Source organism: Helobdella robusta (assembly GCF_000326865.2).
Source record: "Helobdella robusta unplaced genomic scaffold HELROscaffold_15, whole genome shotgun sequence".
In the NCBI taxonomy this organism is placed as follows: domain Eukaryota; kingdom Metazoa; phylum Annelida; class Clitellata; order Rhynchobdellida; family Glossiphoniidae; genus Helobdella; species Helobdella robusta.
In genome coordinates this window covers 2,841,202-2,862,036 of record NW_008703839.1, presented here as the reverse complement: position 1 = coordinate 2,862,036, position 20,835 = coordinate 2,841,202, and the positions used below count along the sequence as shown (strand labels likewise).

General features: G+C 33.0%; 2 protein-coding genes across 2 annotated transcripts; one reads left to right on the top strand and one right to left on the bottom strand.

Moving 5' to 3' along the window:
- Positions 1-253: 253 nt before the first annotated feature.
- Positions 254-6,305, top strand: HELRODRAFT_190766 (hypothetical protein; the record flags this gene model as incomplete). The annotated part of the gene is made up of 8 exons (XM_009015232.1): positions 254-378; positions 757-900; positions 1,674-1,757; positions 1,906-2,138; positions 2,437-2,711; positions 5,262-5,334; positions 5,454-5,513; positions 5,950-6,305. 8 exons carry the CDS (start codon positions 254-256, stop codon positions 6,000-6,002), a joined length of 1,047 nt encoding a protein of 348 aa, XP_009013480.1. The 3' UTR covers positions 6,003-6,305.
- A 1,971-nt stretch (positions 6,306-8,276) lies between these two features.
- Positions 8,277-20,828, bottom strand: HELRODRAFT_169422 (hypothetical protein; the record flags this gene model as incomplete). The annotated part of the gene is made up of 24 exons (XM_009015231.1): positions 8,277-8,496; positions 8,705-8,901; positions 9,270-9,399; positions 9,484-9,595; positions 9,737-9,845; positions 10,048-10,130; positions 10,492-10,602; positions 10,809-11,110; positions 11,215-11,596; positions 11,696-11,772; positions 12,534-12,841; positions 13,098-13,254; positions 13,533-13,603; positions 14,108-14,334; positions 15,153-15,316; positions 16,190-16,247; positions 16,551-16,677; positions 17,038-17,121; positions 17,516-17,588; positions 19,788-19,940; positions 20,050-20,162; positions 20,261-20,342; positions 20,428-20,525; positions 20,739-20,828. The coding sequence occupies 24 exons, from the start codon at positions 20,826-20,828 to the stop codon at positions 8,277-8,279; spliced, it is 3,528 nt and encodes a 1,175-aa protein (XP_009013479.1).
- Between the last annotated feature and the right edge of the window lie 7 nt (positions 20,829-20,835).

Here is a 20,835-nt window from a genome sequence, read left to right as displayed (position 1 = left end):
AGCATTTTCATATTACCTTCCCATATTTTTTGCCATCCAAACGTGTAACAACGGGACCGATTGTTTTGTGAACGTGACGTTTTAAAACAACAACCGATCCCATCTACTCTATGAATGCAATACATGAATTCTAATATATAATTTTTTAAATTGCGATATAATATAATAATTTCTCATTTTTTGTCTCACTGATTTACCTCTTTATAGTTCTTGTGTCTCGTGGTATTAATAATATATTTATTTATTTTATATTATGGATGATGATGATGGTATTGTAGAAGATGATGTTGGTGACGAAAATGTTGGTGATGCCCAATTCAGACCCCCATTAAGAAATCAGGACCCAGCATTTTTCGGCAGTACTTTCAACATGGGCAAGTCATTTAATTAAAAAGTTTTAAATTGTGAAACCCTGTTTTCTTTTTTATGTTATTTTTTTATTGTTTTTTTAGGATATATATAATTATATAGTTATATACAATGATTGATATATCAAATTATTTTTTATACATGGCAAATGTTTTATTTTTCAACTAAACAGTTGCTGCTTTCCTTCAGTCATATGGGTGGTTCATTGTTATTATTGCTATCATACTCTTTTATTTCCGTGAAAAAATTAGAGAGATCTTCAGCAGTTGGAATCAATCCAGAGCTGAAAACGTAGATTTACACAGATATGGTTGGCTGCTTTTTAATTTTTAAACTGTTAACATGCTAATATTTCATCTAACACTCATTGGTCATTCATATTTTTAGTAGCTCTTTTTTATTAAATCAAATAAAATTTGTTAAGATAACTCAGAAGTTCAGAGACGCCATGAGGCCATGGAAGAGGCCAGAAGAAGGATGCAGGAAAGATATGAACAGGATGCTGAGAGATTCAAAGAGGAACAGATTAAGGTACTTCTTTTTTGTTGGCGTCAGTGGCGGACCTAGGGGGGACCAGTGCAGTCTTTGTATTAAAAGTTGGTAAGTGATTGTTTCAATGGAAAGTGCAGTTTTTTGACAATAAACGTATGATAAGTGAAAAAATGGTAAAAAGGTTCCCCCATTGAAATATGGGACCTCTGCACAACATTTAAACACATTGGAACATTTTTTTTTCTTACAATTATATATATAAGTATTGCTCTGCTTTTTTTATTGCTTCTCTAGAAACATCTTATTTCACAAACAGTGCTCATTTCTACAACAAGTTAGAAAATGTGCGGTTTTTTTAAAAGAAAAGAGTCCACTATGAATTCAAATTTAATCCTATTAAGTTTATCAAGATTTCCTTAATTTTTTGCAATTACCATGTAAAACTATTGCTTATGATGTTTTGACATTTTTCTGGGCTTTATTGGTTTTCTTTTTGGTATTTGGACATTTAGTCACCTGTTCATTTCATTTATATTTGAGATTTCAGCTCATTTTTGTTATATTCTACATTTTTTTCATGCACCCAATATTACATCCCTCTTTCTCCATCGTTGGTGAAAATTATTTAGTTTTTATATTCATGACAGCATTTTTATCTATTGACACATTGTTTTATTTTTTTTATAAACATTTTTTAGAGTTTTCTCATAAATAATTGCTAAAAAATTGAATATTAATTTACATTTTCATTTCTTTTATGACTTTTATGTTATCTTAAAAATAGTTTTTTTTATTCATTTTAATGTCTATAGAAAGAAGAGGAAAAAAGAAAAGAAAGATTGGAGGATTGGGAAAGGCATCAAGAAGGAAAAGGATACAGATCGAAACAAAGAAATGTGAGTTTTTATGAAATTGTCAAACAAAATTATTTGAAGTTATGAGCAGCATAACTTGAACTATTTTAATGTTTGTTCATAAGGAAAATGCGGATGGGTGTCCGGATGTAAAAACTTTTCCCCAAATTATTCCTATGCCATCACAAAGAAAAAAAACGGCCCCTAGTCCCCAGCAGGCCTTAAGTGGTCAAGGGGTGCCAAGAATCCCTGGGAAGTATGCAATAGCGGAGGAATGTTGCAGAAAAATTCAGAATGGCCCTTCTATGGTACTTAGACTTGGAACGCTCAATGTTGGATCACTGACTGGCCACAGCATGGAAATCGCAGAAATGCTCGAGCATAGAAGGATTGACATCTGCTGCCTTCAGGAAATCGAATGGTGTTTGTCATGTCAACTCAGACAAAGAAAAATATAAACTATTCTGGAATGGTCAAAAGATGGCCAAAAATGGTGTTGGAATTTTTGTCAGAGAACCGCTAGCCCAAGAAGTACTGGATATTAAAAGGATTAATTCACGTCTAATGTGGATCAAGCTTCGCATAGAAAAGCAAACAATGATTATTTTTTCTGCATGCACACCACAGACAGGCGAATCAGAAGAGATGAAAAATGACTTCTGGACTGCATTCTCTGACACCATCTCAACAATACAAAAATCTGAAACAATCCTGATTGGAGGCGATCTCAATGGCCACGTTGGAGAGAAAACAGATGGTTTTGACAACGTACATGGCGGTTTTGGCTATGGAAAACGGAATGAAGATGGCAACCGCATCCTTGAGTTTGCTGAAAGTCACGGGTTTTGTTTACTGAACACATATTTTAGAAAGAGGTTGGAACATCTCATAACATACAAAAGTGGACCATCAGCCACGCAAATTGATTTCTTCGCTGTCAAGCAACCACACCGAAGGCTGTTCAAAAACGTCAAAGTTATACCTGGCGAATCATGTGTCGCCCAGCATAGACTCCTTGTGGCAGACCTGGTTGTCGAACTGTCAAAACATAAGTCTAAACAAATGCCTTGGAGAATCAAAACGTGGAAGCTGAAAAGCAATATTTATCGAGAAAAATTTCAACAGATTGTCGCCACACAGTTAGACCACCAATCGCAAGCCAGTACAGATTGGAGTACATACAAAACCGTTTTAATGAACACTGCAACTACAGTTTGTGGGAAAACTGGTACGAAACGTCAGCATGAACGTGACACTTGGTGGTGGAATGACAGTGTACAAAATGCAATAGCTGAAAAGAAAGTTGCATACAAGCAATGGCAAAAATCAAAGTCTGTAGATGACCATAAAATTTTTCTTGAGAAGAACAGCTATGCAAGACGTCAAGTTGCACTGGCTCGGACAGATCAGTGCAGAGAGTGGCTCACTAAAAGCAAAGGCGAACAAATGAAATCTCTGTATCGTATAGCAAAACAAGCAAAGCGTACGAAAAAAGACATAGTTGGTGCCTCATGTATCAAAAATGACAAAAATGAAATGATTCTTGAACAAGATGAGATCAAGCTACAGGGGAGAGAATACTTCAATCGTCTGTTAAACGAAACAAATCCCATCAATGTTAACTTTGACGCTCCACCCATCGAAGGTCCGATTCTATATATCACTGTAGAGGAGCTTACAGAAGCTCTGAAAGCTATGAAGGATGGAAAGGCAGCAGGGCCCTCTGGACTCACAAATGACATTATCAAAGCATCTGGTACTGCAGGTATCCAAACGTTACTACAACTTTGCCGTGAAATCTGGTGAAATTGCTCAATGCCGACTGAATGGAACTATAGAATGACAGTCCCGCTATACAAAGGCAAAGGTGATCCATCATATCGAGGTATACGTCTGTTAGAACACTCCCTGAAAATTGTCGAGAAAATCATTGAGAGAAGATTAACGTCGTGCATCACAATCGGAAATTATCAATTTGGTTTTCTAACGGGGAAATCAACAATTGATGCAATTCACATCCTTCGGCAACTGCAAGAGAAGTACCTCGCAAAGCATCAACAACTATCACACATTTTTGTAGATCTTGAAAAAGCATTTGATCGAGTTCCCCGTGAAGCAATCAGGTGGAGTCTACGTCGACAACTCATTCCAGAATATCTTGTTCGACTTGTGATGGAAATGTATACGAATACTAAGACTCTTGTCACCACAACGGTTGGAAACACAGATGCATTTGACATCGGCGTTGGAGTTCACCAAGGCTCGATTCTCAGTCCACTGTTATTTATAACTGTGATGGAAGAAATCACAAAACCGATACGCACTGGTGACATTTGGAATCTAGTATATGCTGATGATATCGTTTTAACAGCCACGTCTGAGCAGAATGCAGCACAGATGTTTGAAGATTGGAACACCAGACTCGCCGATCATGGATTCAAAGTCAACATCAGCAAAACCAAAGCAATGAACACTGGTGAACCCATCCAATCCACAGCTACTGGACGATGGTGTCACAAACGTTGTTCAAAAATAATTGGTACTTTATCTAAAGTGTCCAGTTTTGTTTGTCCTGCTTGCATCAATCCACAACAACAAATTCGAAATAGCACTGTTTTTGAAGCCATTAAAATAGAGAAAGTCACATCGTTTCAATATCTAGGGGATGTTCTGAATTGTACTGGAACAGCTGAAGCTGCCGTTCGAGCACGCATACGTGTAGCCTGGAATAAATGGCATCTCCTTGCCTCTATATTGATGCGGCGTGACATCCCACTACCACTACGATCAAGACTTTATAAATCTGTGATACGTCCGGTGTTGTTATATGGTGCAGAAACATGGCCAATGACAACCAAACTGGAACAACTTCAACGAACCGACATGAAAATGCTCCGATGGATGCAACGAATTAGTCTGAAGGACCACATCAAATCTACCGAAATCCTGCATCGTGCTGGTTTAGATGATATAAAGGACGAATGTCGGCAACAACTTCTCTTGCAGATGTTGAAGTACTTGGCACACGTCCCAAAGGCCGTCCAAAGAAGTCCTGGTCGCAAACAATCGAGCAAGACATGAAAGCTCTAAATTTAAATGAAATGGATACAACTGATCGTCTAATTTGGCGCAAAAAGTTGATGGCAAAGAAAACAACGTCCTACCTCGGGAAACCGGGTCTCTGGACGCAAAACGAAGATTGATTGATAAGAAAAATGCACTTGTTCTTTTATATTTAAAAAAAATGTTAAAAATAGAGAAAAAAATATTCAAAAATACGTTTTACTAAAAGTCATAATCGATTTAAGATATTAATGAACTAAAAAAAATATATTATATGTATTATGTACAATAAATTATTTCATTTAGGATTGAAACATTTTGACATTGCTGAAAGCTATTGTATCCAATTGTTTAGTACATAGAGGCAACCTGCAATTTAAAATAAAATTTCAATTTTTCAGTCCAATTGATATTTGTAACACATTTTATAAGTTCTGATATGTTTTGTTGATAACGAATAATAATTTTTTTCATGAACTACAGGTTGAAACAAATACCCAGAAACCTGAAGCAAAGCCTCAAAATGTACCAAAATCTAGAATATACAGACCAGACGGTTACACATTTTCGTTTATTTTTTTATTGCTATTTTGTCGCATTTATATAAGTAATTGCCAACGTTTTGTTTTTATTTGATAATAAATGTTTCATCTCCCTTACCAAACAAAATCATAGATTACAACCCGCTAACCGGAGGGTCATCTGGAAGCAGCTATAAGCCCCCCCAGAGAAGAGGTGGGGGAGGATGAGGTTAATGTGGGGATGTGCGTTTCGTATCAATGCACATCCGCCCGACGCCATCTGCAACCATCGACGTCACTATCATGAAAGAATGGATCATTTTTTTCCCAAACCCGTGTTAATAGAAGAACTATTTTTCATACTTCAATCATGCCAATTGTTAGATGGCTTATGTATTGGTAATGTTTTTGTTTGTAGCTTGCATTTGTTACAATTATCTCTGCCTACCACGATTTGTTATAACATTTATCGACCACACTGACGCTGCTTGTTGACACACAAATTCATACGATCCAGCCTGTCATCATGGTGACTATATGACGCCATGCATTAAAATAACATATTTGTTAAATTGTTTGGTTGATAAGAGATGGCTTCATTTGGTGTATTAATCTTATTTTTCTTTTCGATCATATCTTGTTAAAAACAGATAACTTATTGTCTAACCTAGTTGCCTGGGTTAAAATAGAACAAAATGCATAGGTCAAGGACAGAACAGAAATTACTTGATATCAGGAATGTTTCATTAATTTGAATTTACTTAACATTAGACACTAAATAAATTTATATTTAAATGAAATTTTGATGATTTATTTATTGTTTGCAAACCGCTTCCGATGAGCACAAACTAGAGTAAAACCATTTATTTATAAAATATATGCTTATAAATATTTGTTTTAATATTTTCTAACGTTGCATCAGTAAATTAACTTTTAAAAGTATTACATATAATGAATTTGTGGAACCAACGAAAAGTAATGATGTAAAATAAAACCTTATGAAATGACATAATATGCAAATAGAATGAATGAATACCAATGTTAAAACGGCATGTAATTTATAAAGACATGGCAAAATGACTAAATTTTCCCCGTGTACAACTGAATAACTTGTCAGCTGAACTAAAGTTGAAACTTATTACATAAAAACAGCAAAATGGCATCGAACAATGAATGTACTCGACTACTTGGCACGAATGAATAGCGTAATGTTATTCACGTCCATTGAACTAAATTAGGACAAATTATAAGCAAGCAAGCGAATATAAAAGGCACAAAAAAAACTAGGTTAACGGCTATACATACATACATACATACATACATACACATATATATATTGAAATTGCATTGAGAACGAACTCGCTTAAGTGTATTACAAAACACTCGTTTAAACAAGCATGACAAGACAATTTCCCGTTTGGTTATTTAAGTAAGCCAATAATTGAATTAAATCAACCAGCAACAATATCATTAAAGGATATGTTTTAATTTAATTTAAGAATGAAAAATTCGTTGTAGACTGATCGTACGTACATCAAACAATAGTGACAAGAAACGTTATGAGCCAGTAGTGGAAATGAAAGTGCGCTAAATGAGCAAGCGGCAGTGAAGTTAACTAACGACAGCCATAAAAATGATGCGCTGTTGTGCACTGACTGTACGTAAGAAACGTGTGATGTGAGAAAGAAATTTTAGGTTTCGTAATATTAAGAGACTAGCATTTAGAATTCAAACATTAAGTTATAAAAATCAAGACTAAATAAAAGATGTTGATGGCAATGAAGTCAAATGGATGATTTCAGCTACATGGAAATTTTAAATAAAAAAAATTTTTGATTGGCAGTCTTGAAAATTAAAAAAGTGAACACAGTGGAAACAACTTTCTATTAAAAAAAATGTATAAAATCTGTAACGTAATAAATGTGATTGGCACGATGAATGATCGATTGTGTGGTCCAGTGCAACAACGCATGATTGCTGGCGTGAAAACAATTTATGAAAATATTTGAAACAAACGATAGTATAAATTAATTTTAAACAGTCATCAAATATAAAGTATGTAGCAAAAAATGTAGTTTAAAAATGTTGAAATGCTTTTTATATATAAATACGATATATAACGATATATATATGTATATATATGTATATATATATATATATATCGTATTTGCTTGAATAAAAATGTAAGCCAACATCGTAAGGGTTACACGACACAGTACAACGGCAACGACTACAATGTACACTGACTAATTAATTAACAATGAACATAATTATTGTATATAATGAGATACAAAAATAGATCTTATAAAATAGCTGAATATGAAAATAAAGGAAACGAATCCATGAAAATATCTCCATATATATATGTGTGATCAATTAATTCATTGTTGCATTCAATTTCATAATCAGTCACGTCAAAATATCATCAGTCTCATCAATGTTTTCTTCTTAACTTTAAATTTAATTCACTGAAGATCCTGAAATAATAAAAAAATTAAACGATAGTAACAATAATCTCTGAGTTAGTTTAACATGGAAACAGTTTCACAGCACAAATTAGTTGTTATTGATATCATTATATTAATCACATATCAAACATTTGCATACTGAATATTAACACTTAAAATTGGTTAAATAAGTATAAACCTCGGCACCAACCTTCCATTGGCTTTCCATCCTGAAAGTTTGACTCCATGACAGTGGAAGTTGTTTCCTTCTTAACTGTTTTCGTTTCAGTTTTGTCCCCGGAAACATCAGTAGTGGTGTGCAGGGTGGTCGTGATGACCATGTTGTTCTCTATCACGTTGTGGCTGGTCATCACCATGATCGTCTCTTCATCACCACTTTTTATTGAATTAATGTTCAATGAAATCAATACTAGTAACAAACTTGATGTCAGTCATAAAAATCGTTTTATACAATAATAATGCAAAAGTATCAACAAATAAACAGTGACACGATCAACAAATGAAGGTCATTACTCAAGATGGTTCTTGATCCTATCCTCCAGCAGTTCGTTGGCATCCGATGTCTCATTCTCCAGAGTGGTAGTTGTGGTGGTTACAGTGGAATATTTCTTGACATCTACTATGATGTCCTGAGGCTTGGCGCCATCAATAAGCTTGGAGGTGATAGTTTCAGTGGTCACAGTTTTTGTTGTTTCTCCTGCTTGTGGTGGTTGTGGTACTGAGGAATCTCTGAAAAACAATTTCATAACATGGATCACTCGTTAAAATTATACATTAAAATGAAAATCATCCTTATTGACAATGATTCATATTAAAAATGATTAGAAATAATAGAAGTTACAATTGAATACTTAAGAAGGTACATTTGGTAATAATTCAGTAATAATTTGAAAGCAATGAAGCAATATTATAAATAGTGAACAACAACACGGCTTACCCCTTATCATTTTCAGCACCCTTAGTTTCTTCTTTCTTAACTTCTTCCACTTTGATATCTTCATTCTTAACTTCCTCTTCCTTCTTTGCATCAGCCTCTTGTAATTTCTTCCCAGCATCATGCACAGGTGATCCAGTGTCTTCAATCTCCATCACGACTTCCTGCTTTGTCTCTACGACAACAGGTCTCATGCCATCCTTCAAGGACAAATGAATTCAAAATTAGCACATTAATCATGGGTTATCAATTATCAAATTCTAATTAAGAATATCCTAACATTTAAATTAATCCTAAACTAATATTTCCTATTTTGCCACCAATTTGAATAAGGAAGATTGAAATGTGGCTATGATTATTACATTTAATAATCCAATTTTCAACTAATCAACACTAAGTGCCTAACTTAAATGGAAAAATCACATAAGAATATTTTTAGAATAACAAAAAGTTTGAATACCTAAAATTTGTTTATAAGACTTTGAAAACAAACAATGGGCATGAGCATAAAAGTGTTCATATGATTAAATAAAATAGAACACAAACAAAAATACGATGTAAAAAGTACCTTAAGGTTCAGTTGGACAGGAGGACAAGCTCTACAGGCAGCTGCAATGCTGAAAGTGGTCAACTGCCAAGGTGTTGATCGATACATTCCTATTCCATTGCTCTGAAAGCACGACTGTCCAATCAGATCTCTGTAAATTAATAAACGTTTTAAGATCAAAATTGCTATTATATTGACTTTACTTGAATGGATGTAGACTTAGATGTTAACTTACGTGTTGCCAATAGCCGGGACCTTGACCTGAGGTCTGAGGGATGGCAAATGAATAGCGTGCACATCACCTTTGCTTGTTATGCAGAGTAGTGCCTCCTCGCTGTAAGCATCATCTGTTGTAAAAGATTACATATAAATTATGTCAGGCTCACCGACTCAAACTAGTTGTGAACGAAATATGAAAAAAATATACACACATTAGAATGTTATAAATTTCAAAAGATGTAAGAACTTTAAAATATAGAACATCTTACCTTTGACACTCTTGAAGTTTTGTGCATGAACACAAACTATGGCACCATCCTCCTTGTTCTTGAACAACTTGTGCTTATACTGCGCTCTCAAGCCAGGAAGAGAGAAAATCTGCAAAAAATTTATAACAAATGTTAACAAAGTCCTTGCTAACATGACAGCATTATCGAATACATCCGTATATTATAGAAATGTAATCAATTACAAAAAAACAAATAAACAAGAAGCATCAACTCTAAATTATTACCTTAATCTGTTCATAAGAGCAAACAACCAAACGATGGTTACTGGTAGTTAATAGTTCTTCACTAACTGGTCCAGTTACAACTTTGCCCTTATCATCAATAACAAACAGACCACAAATGGGAGCACCATGCTTTAGATGAATTTCTTTGGCTAGTTGAAATGCGTGGTTATTTAAACAGGTTATTACAATGACATAATCAACTTACCACTGAGTCCCCATCAATATTTAAATGAAATAATAAATTAAATAAAAAAAAAAAATCTTACTGTCAAAGGCAAGAAAACAATAAAGAAATAACTGAAAACTTATTTAACAAAACAGTGTCACGTCGAAAGCATCACATTTTCCTACTGTAAAAACTAAAAAGTACCAACAACTAAATAACCATCCACCATCATCAATATCATCTTCACCACCAAATTCATCCTTACAATAATCTTCAACAAACAAAACAGAAGAACAATGAAAACAATGTGACAGCAGCAACAGCAGAAGAATGAGCAAACAGACCAAGAACAGTTGATACATCTTCTTCCTCTCTTTGGCCAGCTGCTGGGATGACCAACTGGTAAGCAAATACTTTGCCATCATACAGGCCCACCCACATTGTAGCTGTCACAGCTGTGTGTGCTTGTTAATAATAAATTGACCTTATTATAAAATTAGTTAAAAGACATGGAAAATAAATGATGACATCAGTGGGATTCTTGGATTTAATGAAATGACACATAAATCAATAATTCAAGACTGATAACAATCATTAAGATAAAATGTTGTCATAGGAATTTATAATAAACAGAAAAATAGATGCATGAGTTAAAACTAACAATGCGCCAAGAAGGTATCAGCAAATCTGACACAAGTCACCGACCCTCCTGAACCTGTGTTGACCTTGGATGGGGTCAAGGACATGTCAAATGTCACTCCTTCTCTTTTCAAGGTTGAGCCTCTGCTGTGACCTTCAGCAACTCCGTTGATATTTGGAGAGAGTCCATTTTCTGATTTTTTGGTTTCCTCTTCCACGACTGTTCCATCTTTCTTGGTAGTGGTGGTTGATGATACAGTAATGTTGGTTGTTGTGACAGTTGTAATCACTTCAGATTTTTTTGATGGAGTCATTTGATCAATCCTATTTAACATTTTAAGTATTTAGATGAACAAAAACATTACTAACACAATTTGCTAAATAAATGTTAAACTGATTATGAAATTAAAAAACATATAAGAACTAACTTATGCTCCTTGACCTCTTGAGATATGATCTTAACCTGGCCTTCACTTTCTAATTTATTCTCTTCTTCACCAGCGTTACCGTTAATACCTAACTTCTCTAAGCCCTCTTCCACTTTCTTCTCGGCATCTTCAGCAACCTGTTCAATCTTTGTATTAACTTCTTCTACTGTATCAGTAACAGCAGTTTCAACTTTTTCAACTACATCAGCCACTCCTTCAACAGCCTTCTCAACACCATTCTCAACTTTTTCAGTTGCCGTTTTAACAGGAGTGTCAGGTGCCTCATCTGAAGACTTGCTGATTGATTTCCGCTTCAATCCTCGGAATGAATCGCGCAAGGATTGTTGGAATGATCGACTTCTTACCACTCCTGGACGATTAGCTGTTACAAACATTACAAATAAGGTTAACTGTTAGGGAATTGTTGAAAAAATATAACAATTTCTAGTATTTACACTAAAAACTAAAAAAGAATTACAACCTGTCAACTTGCTCATTATAACTTTTTTCTTCTGCAGATCATACAAAACAAAACCATTCATGGTTCCAATGGCTAACCTGTAAATGAATAACCACTACCTCAGTCAAAACACAAATAATATGATAATATAAAATATAACTGTTAATTCGTAAAAAAAAACATCAGTTGATCAACATTTTTAAAAATTTTATGCAATGATGAGGCCATAAACAAAAACGTTTCTAAAATTGAAAACCATTGATGTGACAAGAAAGAAATTGTGTGAAAAAACAAAGACATTGTGTGGAAAGAAATGATCAGTGAAGATGAAAGGGAGGGTATATAAAGCATGTGTGAGAGCAGCGATGGTATATGGTGGTGAAACTTGGGTGTTGAGGAGAGAGGAGGAAAGTGTACTGCAGAGGGCTGAAAGAGCTATGGTGATGATGATGTGTGGGGTTAAAGTGAAGGATAGGAGGAGTAGTACAGAACTGATGTCAATGATGGGACTGAATGAGGACATTGTGACATTGATAAGGAGATCGAGATTGCGATGGTATGGACATGTGTTGAGAAGGGATGAAAAGGTCGGGATTAGGCGAGCGTTGAAGTTCGAGGTTGAAGGAGTGGTAGGAAGGGGTCGTCCGCGATTGGGATGGAGAGAGCAGGTGGAGAAGGACAGGGTGAAAGCGGGGTTGCGTGATACTGAGGCGAGTGACAGATGTGGATGGTGTCGAGGGGTATTTCGGTTTCATCATAGGTAGCCAAACGGCAACCCCCGATCTCGGGGAAAATGTCGTCTAAACGTGTGTTGTTGTTTTGTTTTTATTGATGTGACAAGAGAAAAAAAACAACTGACAATTTCCAATCTGATCTGAGAGCCAGATCAGAGCACGGATGAGAGCAATCAATTTGGAGGACAGCTTCCACACTCAACAACCCATCAGCTGATTTCTTCAACGTTAAACAATCAGCAGGCTCTCCTTTGCCCAATATGTCAACAAAAGTTGCCTCAGAAGGCAGCAGCTTGTTGTCCTGGTTCTCCAGGTTGCAGACGATGACCTGACCTGAGATTCCACCAACCACAAGCACACCAGTTTCAGGACAAAAGGACAGGGTTGTTATGTGCAGTCGACTGTCTTCATACTTCTGTGTCCAATTAGTGAGCTGCAAAATTTGTTAATTCAATTACGAATTAATTTTAATGGTTGAATTACAAATGGTTAAATTAGATTTAAGATTTAGATTTCAGATTTAGAGTTAAATTAGATTCAATAGTATTAAAAATAAATAAGTGTATTAATAAATGAGATTAAGTATTTTCATGTCCCAGAATAATATAAAATGTGTAAGTAGAGGATAAGAAAGCATTAAACATTGACAAGGCATGCATTGATGGTAAAGAATTAACTCTTGCACATACCTTCCTGAATGGAGGCCAATTTTCATCAGTGGCAGTGTGACTGCTTGTTGCATCAACCAGACCAACACCATCATAGATATCCCCAGATGACCATACGAACAACTTCTTCAATGAACTGTTACTAAGGCGCCAGAAGACCACTGAACCATCCTCATGACTGTGAGTGTTTGTTCAGGCAGAAGAACGTGACTAATAAGATAGCAATAACTTTATAGGCATAACTGAATGAATCTCTTTTATGAACTTTACAATGTAATTCAGAAATCTACAGAATTTAACATTGCAAAAACATAACGGTGATATCCAATAAAATTTTTTTAATATCAATTGAGAACGTTTAAAAAACAGGCAATGAGTTGAAAACAAGTCATCATCATTGCCATCAGTGTCATTATTTATCATAATCATCATCATGAAAATGAACATCATCGTTACCCAGTGACAAGAAGTTCAGCATCATGGTCTTTGTCAGCAGCTGTTATCTGCCCTCCTTTAATTGGCCATTCCTATTATTATTAATATCATTATATAATAAAATATTACAAAAAAAAAAATAAAAATTCCCTACCTAATTAACGAGTACTGCATGAAAAAGTGTGATAACTTCTATAAATTATGATAGAAATGTAATCTGATCAGAAATTATCAAACTATCCTATCAGAAACTATCAATCTCTTACATGGTTTCAAAACTACAAAACCCTAACAAAATCTTATATAACAAATGATATTCAACATATGCATGATGTGAAGTGCTGCAGACCAGGGTGTTCTAAACTGTTTATCAGCCAATATGAGATGAGATGAGATGGCTGATGTGCATTTTAGGTGATGAAAAATAAAAAATTAAAATCATATTAATCAACTGAAGCATTAGCAGTCAACTTAATCTGAAAACTAGCTAATCGTATCGTTAGCTAGCTAACTCATATATTTGTAATATGGATGAATATTATGTTAACAAATTATATACGTACATGCATACAAATGAAGGTAACATGATAACAAACCTTCTGGGAGAGATGTTTAACACTTGCAATGTATTTTCTTCTGATGAAGTCAATTTTGATCCAGACATTTTGCGAGATCTGATCCTTGTGTAGTATTGCAGAAACAGGACTACTGTGAATGTGCACGACACCACATGTGCCATACAAGGACCAATCATCTGACGTCAGGTCCACGAACAACAACTCGTCTTCCGTTATGATCAACAACGTGTGAGGATTATCAGCATCTGTTCAATGTAAATTTTTAAGTTATTAAGCTGTAACAAACTAACCGATTGGAAATTTAAATATGAAACTATGACGAAATGGAAAGTATTTTGTAAGTAATAAGTTGCAAAATATAACAATAAAATAAACAATGCTGACTGAATTTGATTACAATATTATTCCAGACTAAACAACATTTTACTTACTATCAGGCTCTAACATTCTCAATGTCATATTAAGCAAAAAACATTATTTCGAGAAGAGTTATTCTACAACATCTTGTTTTTATTGAGTCAGTACTGAAATGGATGAAGGTGACAATCCTTAAAACTTTCATGAAAATTAACAGGCCACTTAACAATCTATTAAATAAAAACGAACCATACAATATGCAAGCTTCTGCATCTTTAAACTATATAAGCTTAAAAATTAAACTACTCAACAGGTTTGACACATTTTGAGCTATCTTCAAAGACACTACTGCTAAAAAAACATTTATCAACATTTTTTAGTCTCGTTCAGTTATTTAAATAATTTGCCATTTATTTTTAAACACATTGGAATAAAATTAAATAAGCCTACACCCTTCATTCGTTCATCTTCTAATTCAATGATCAATGAAAATTGCACAAATTTTTGCTAGCTATGTTAAATGTTTTAATAAAAAAAACTATCTATCATCATAGCAATCATAATCACAATTTAATTATCCAGACATGTCTCAATTGTTAAAAAATACAAATTTAAAGCAAAACTGTAACAGACGTTAACAAATTACATAACTCCCATAAATATCAATACTTCAACTAAATATTCATGCTACCAAATAAGATTTTACCTTGAGTCCCATCTTTTTCATCAGCCTCACACATGACAATGAAGTCAACAACCTTTGACCTCAAATCATACACAACGTGCTTCGATCCATGCATCAGTGTCAAGGAATGTTTATCATCGAATGTTGATTTTGATAACCCACCAGTGAAGAATATGTATGGAGAACTAGACAAGTGTGTTGGTGAAACAAAAATTAAAACATTTAACCAACTGTTTAGTTAATGGGTTAATAGAATCACTCAACTCTAAAAATCTACTATTATGTTTTTAAAATAAAATTACCAGTTATAAAATGTGTGATGTTCTGAACTAGTCAGTCGAAGAGTTCACACCACATCAATCAATTAATTTGATTTAAATAATTTATTTTATATGTATAACAGGTTCTGTGCTGTGAATATACAAAAACAGTTCTGAAACTTCATGTGCTGAAATACATATACTACTAATACCATTCCCTACAATGAGAAATTACCAGTTGAAATTATTTTCTTTCACAAACCCAAGCAACTGAAGCTTTACTACTTAGGTACATGTATCTTTTATAGTGGGAAACTGAACAAAACAAGACAACGCATAATTATTTTTGTTTGAAAAGATTCTCTAATTATTGTTGAATTTAAAATAAACTAAGTTTACTCATCTATATATAACGTATTCATTATAATCACAATGCACAGTTGCATGAAAATCTGATAAGAACGATGGGCAAAAGCTAAGTCACAACTATGGCACACTACACTGTTTTTAAATAGTTGCAAAAATATGGACACAAAAGATCATGCTTCTGTTTCACAAGACAACAAATTCTTGGTGTAGACTTTGCTAGAGTACACACAACAGAGGTCTAAACTTCAGAACTCTAATGACTGCAAACAACAGGAGTTAGCATGATGAAATTTTGTAGCCTAACCACCTCTATGTAACAAATGCAAAACTGTCACAAGCACACAATATACTTGCGTGTGAATTTATTTTATACATGTTAGTTTATTATTCTTGAAAAGTAAAAATTGTCAGACTGAAAATTAAACTTACGAATCCTTAGATGATGTCTTTTGAACTATCTTTGTGATTTCTTTGCATGCAAATGGTCCTACAGATAGTATAATATAATAGAAATAAGATTATCAGACAATTGTTGGAGTGATAAAAATATTATGATTAATTACCATTCCTGTATTTTAAAAAATTATTTAGAAAAAAAATTAATATTACACTTAAACAACTATATAGGTAATATAAAAGGAAGAAAAATATTTGAAAGTTATTTATTTCCATATCATCATCCTTCCAACATTTCCAGCAATACCATCATCATCAACATCATTACATTACATAATTTCAGTGATGTATTCATCATCACCAAAAACGCATCATCATCACAACCAGTACCAACCATATGGGGTGGTGGGATTATCAATATGTTTGAGGATGTCATCCAGGTTCCAGTTCATGTAGCTGCCATCCAGGTGACTTGTGATAATGTCAGAACCAGATCTATTGAAGCTGGCATACTGCAAGGGCTGTTTGTCAAGATATACATTATCATGTACATAGCATAATTTGAAGAAATAATAAGTGTATGTTTTGAAAAAATCATTATCACTGTGTTTCTTGCCAGTATGTGCGACATATGTCTGTAAGGAGAATGACTAATTGTGTAAAAAAAAACATGTCTAACAATTATGAACAACAATTACCTACAATGTAAATGTGTCTAATCTGTTTAACATGTTAACAAGACTTGGTAGTTTTCATGAACATCATCATTATCACAACATCATAACGAACGCCTAAAATATTTCTGGCCCCTACCATTACTATTAACATCACCACCACTACCTCCATCATCATCATTATCACCATCATTATCGTTGTTATACCTGGTTTGTGCCAAAACACTTTTCAGACCTCTTGTCCTCAGAGTTCCACATGATCATAACACCTTCAGCATAGCCAAACATCAACTGAAGAGTGTGACAAGTAGTATTATTTGTAGCTGATTGAATAATTAGACAACCACCATCAATTATAACATTAATGGTTAAGGATTGTTTTGTGCTGTGAAATAACTACTACTCTCATGTTATTTACTAAATGGTCAAACAAACCAAAAAACCAAAAAAGGAAGCAATTAAATAATTGCAACAAGATTCCAACCAGATGACATGCTACATATTTCATTTTAAGAAGATTTTTGAAAAGAAAACACCAGTTAAAAATTCACTAGATGGCATGAACACAGATACAACAATACATAATGAGATGTCACAATAACATCACATACAACCAGAAAGTTAACAAAATAACGCAGTAATAACAATATAACAAAAAATAATAAAATACAAAAATATAACTAACCAGATGTTGTTCAGTTGGATGTTGTACAATTATACTGACTGTTACCCCTTTAGATTTTTGTTCATCTGATGCTCTGTCAGTTATTTACATACACAAATATATGTATTTGTAAAAATAAAAGTGTGCAAATACACATTCACACACACACACACACACACATAATTATTTTTATGCAGGTACATTCACACACAAAAATTTTATATTTACCATTATAATAAATTTTTCATCTAAATCTGTTTCATTTGCACTGGTATACATATCATACACAGCAGCCAGAAAAAATATGAATAAGTGCCAAGAAAATATGAAGCCAAAATTAACAAAAATACTTTCCTCATAAATAATACTTATTAGCATTTGAACTTAACATTGTCCATGTGACAAAAACATAGAGTTTGTTACACACAATAACACAATATTGTAATTCATATCTAAAACAAAAAGTATGCAATTCAACTATAATATAAGCATTAAAAATGTTTGTGATTAAATTATATAAGAAGAATTATAATTTCAACAACATTTATGTAAATCTATTCTGCAGGTTCCCACATAAACTTTATGCAAACTCATTATTATTTCAACTGTAAACTTTGCAAAGAGTCTTCATGTTCATGTTGATTGAAGGCAAACAAGTGCCCATGTGAGCTATGGAACAACAAACATGCAGTTTCATTCAGACCAGTAGCATTTAATAATACAGGAAGACATATGTATGAAGGAAGATAAGAATTAGAGAGTGAGCAAGCATTTTTAAAGTGTAGTTCCTATGAAATTATTTCTAGAAAATTATAACAAAATTCAACATGACCAAAAAAAAAATCATTTTGATAATTTCAAAATATGAGGAAAAAATAAAATCCAAAGCATATGTCTCAGAAGAATTTAATCTTGTTGAAGAATCTTGAAATGATGAGGACAAAAATTTAAATTTCAAATTTAAATTTCTGCAGTTTGTATTTGAATAAAAAGAAAAAGTTAGTTTATTTTCTTCTGAAATGAAAACCATCATCAAAAACTAATTTAATAAAAAGTTATCCACATTACAAAAGAAATAAATGCAGCATATGAAAAGAAAAAAAATTTACAATCAAGAAAATTACCAATGAAATAATCAATCAAATTATCTAAGTGAGTTAAATGGATGTAACTAGGTTAGCTCATTTGGCACCATATGACACATACATCACAAACATGATCTATGATGATAATTGAACATTAAAGCAGTTAATTAGTAAAACAAACTATAACTTGGGAGTAGTAAAAATTATTTTGTGTTCATCATTTTAAATGAAGCCTATTTAAACTGTTCATCATTTTAAATAAAGTCTACTTAATTAACTTCAGAACTAAACAACGCTATAAGAGATAATTTATAACTAAAAAACATTTAGTGAATTAAGATGAATGTGGTCGGTGTAAATAAGCATGTGTGTACAACAGTAGGCTGGAGATGTTTTTTTTTATAGAAAGTTGCCACTGATCTGATCTCACTTAAATGAATTGAAAACAAAACTTTTGTTACCAAGCAAAAAATATTTGTAACTAATTCCCACCATCATCATCTTCATCGTCATCATCATCATCATCATCATTCAAACAATTTCATTCATATGCCAACAGTGACCAGATAATTGTAACAATGCAATTACAAAATTAACTGCCTATTTAATCCCTATAATTGTACAATTATTTATAAGACAGCTTATAAATCTTCTAATTAACTTTTAACAAATACACATAAACAATGATGATATAACATTGAAAACTAAGTGCTTGCTATAAGGTAATTTTCCTAATCTCACATGAACATTGCATCACAAATAACAGTATGTGAACAATAATTTGTTTCCCAGAACATTGCAAACAATTAATTAATTTTTATTCACATGATATAAAATTTCAAAACAAACCAAAGAGAAATACAAATAATAAACCATCAAAAACTCAATTTATTCATTTTTTTATAAAAATTTTGTAACAAAAATTTAAACATCAACAATAGATAAAATAAAATAGAAATAATCTGCATAAAAATAAAACATCTTGAACTAACAAATCATTTTGACATATATTGAACCTGACTAACATTTTAATTTAATTTGAATTTAAATCATTGATAGAAACCAGAACAAATTGATGAATAATTGAGGGTTACAAATATCTTAATAAAGAAAGACCAGAACAAATTATGTTATTAATAATAGGGACAGTTATAAATGTTATAGAACTCAATTGAAAAATTGAAAATATAAGATTGGTTGGTGCTTACATTTTGAGGACATGTTCCTGCAGGATTGTACTGTCTTCCTTCAATGCAAATGAATCAACATCAAGAGCTGCCACATTCCCAGTCGATGAATCAGCCACAAACAACAAGACCTTGCCAGTGGTCAAGCAGGTCACCCACTTTGCTACCTTAGAACTACAATATTAAAGTTATTCAATTCTGAATTCTACAAAATTGGAAACTGTTGGTATCCATTATAATTATGTAATCACATTTATTGTAAAAAAAAGAAGATCTTTCAAACCTATCAGAAGGAATGAAAGATGCAATGGAGGTCAGAGATGAGTTACCATCTTCACTCACATTCATTTCCCATTTGTAGATTGATCTATCAGCATGTAATGTTATCAGCCTAGCCTGTCAACCAATTTATAATAAAAAAGATTTTAGAGCAATTCTTGTTATTTTTACTTAAAATATTCTCACAGTAAATATAAATATCAAAGCATAGTAACCTCTTCATTAAGGAAATGCATACATTCAACTGCACTACCCTCTGGATGCTGGGCTACAAACTGAACTCCAGGCTTTCCATAACTAATTTTAATAAATAATCAATATCAAGCATCATTGAAAATACAATGGAATTTTTAATTGTAAATAAATATACACTGTAACATACATTCTTATAGCACCAGTCTGAGATCCAATGGCAAGAAAACTTAATTTGCAGTCGTAAGCGGCCGCTGTTGGCTGAGGTGGCGGACCATAGACTAAGCCCTTAAATTTTTTAAATAAAATTATTTGAACAAATTCATCCAATTTTTGAATTAATCATTGAGCAATTGCTTATTTAAATTTATACATAATTTATTACTATATGAAATATAAATAAATGAATATCGCGCCTATAAAAACACAAACGTAAAAAAACAACATCAAAGAAAGAATGATTAAAATTAAAAAGCATTAAGTAATAAGAAAATTACCAACCTTCTTGTATTGAAACAATTCGTTCAATATCTGTCTTCTGGCCTCGGACTCCTTGCCTTTGATCAACTTTAATCTTCTCAAAACTTCCATTCTGTTA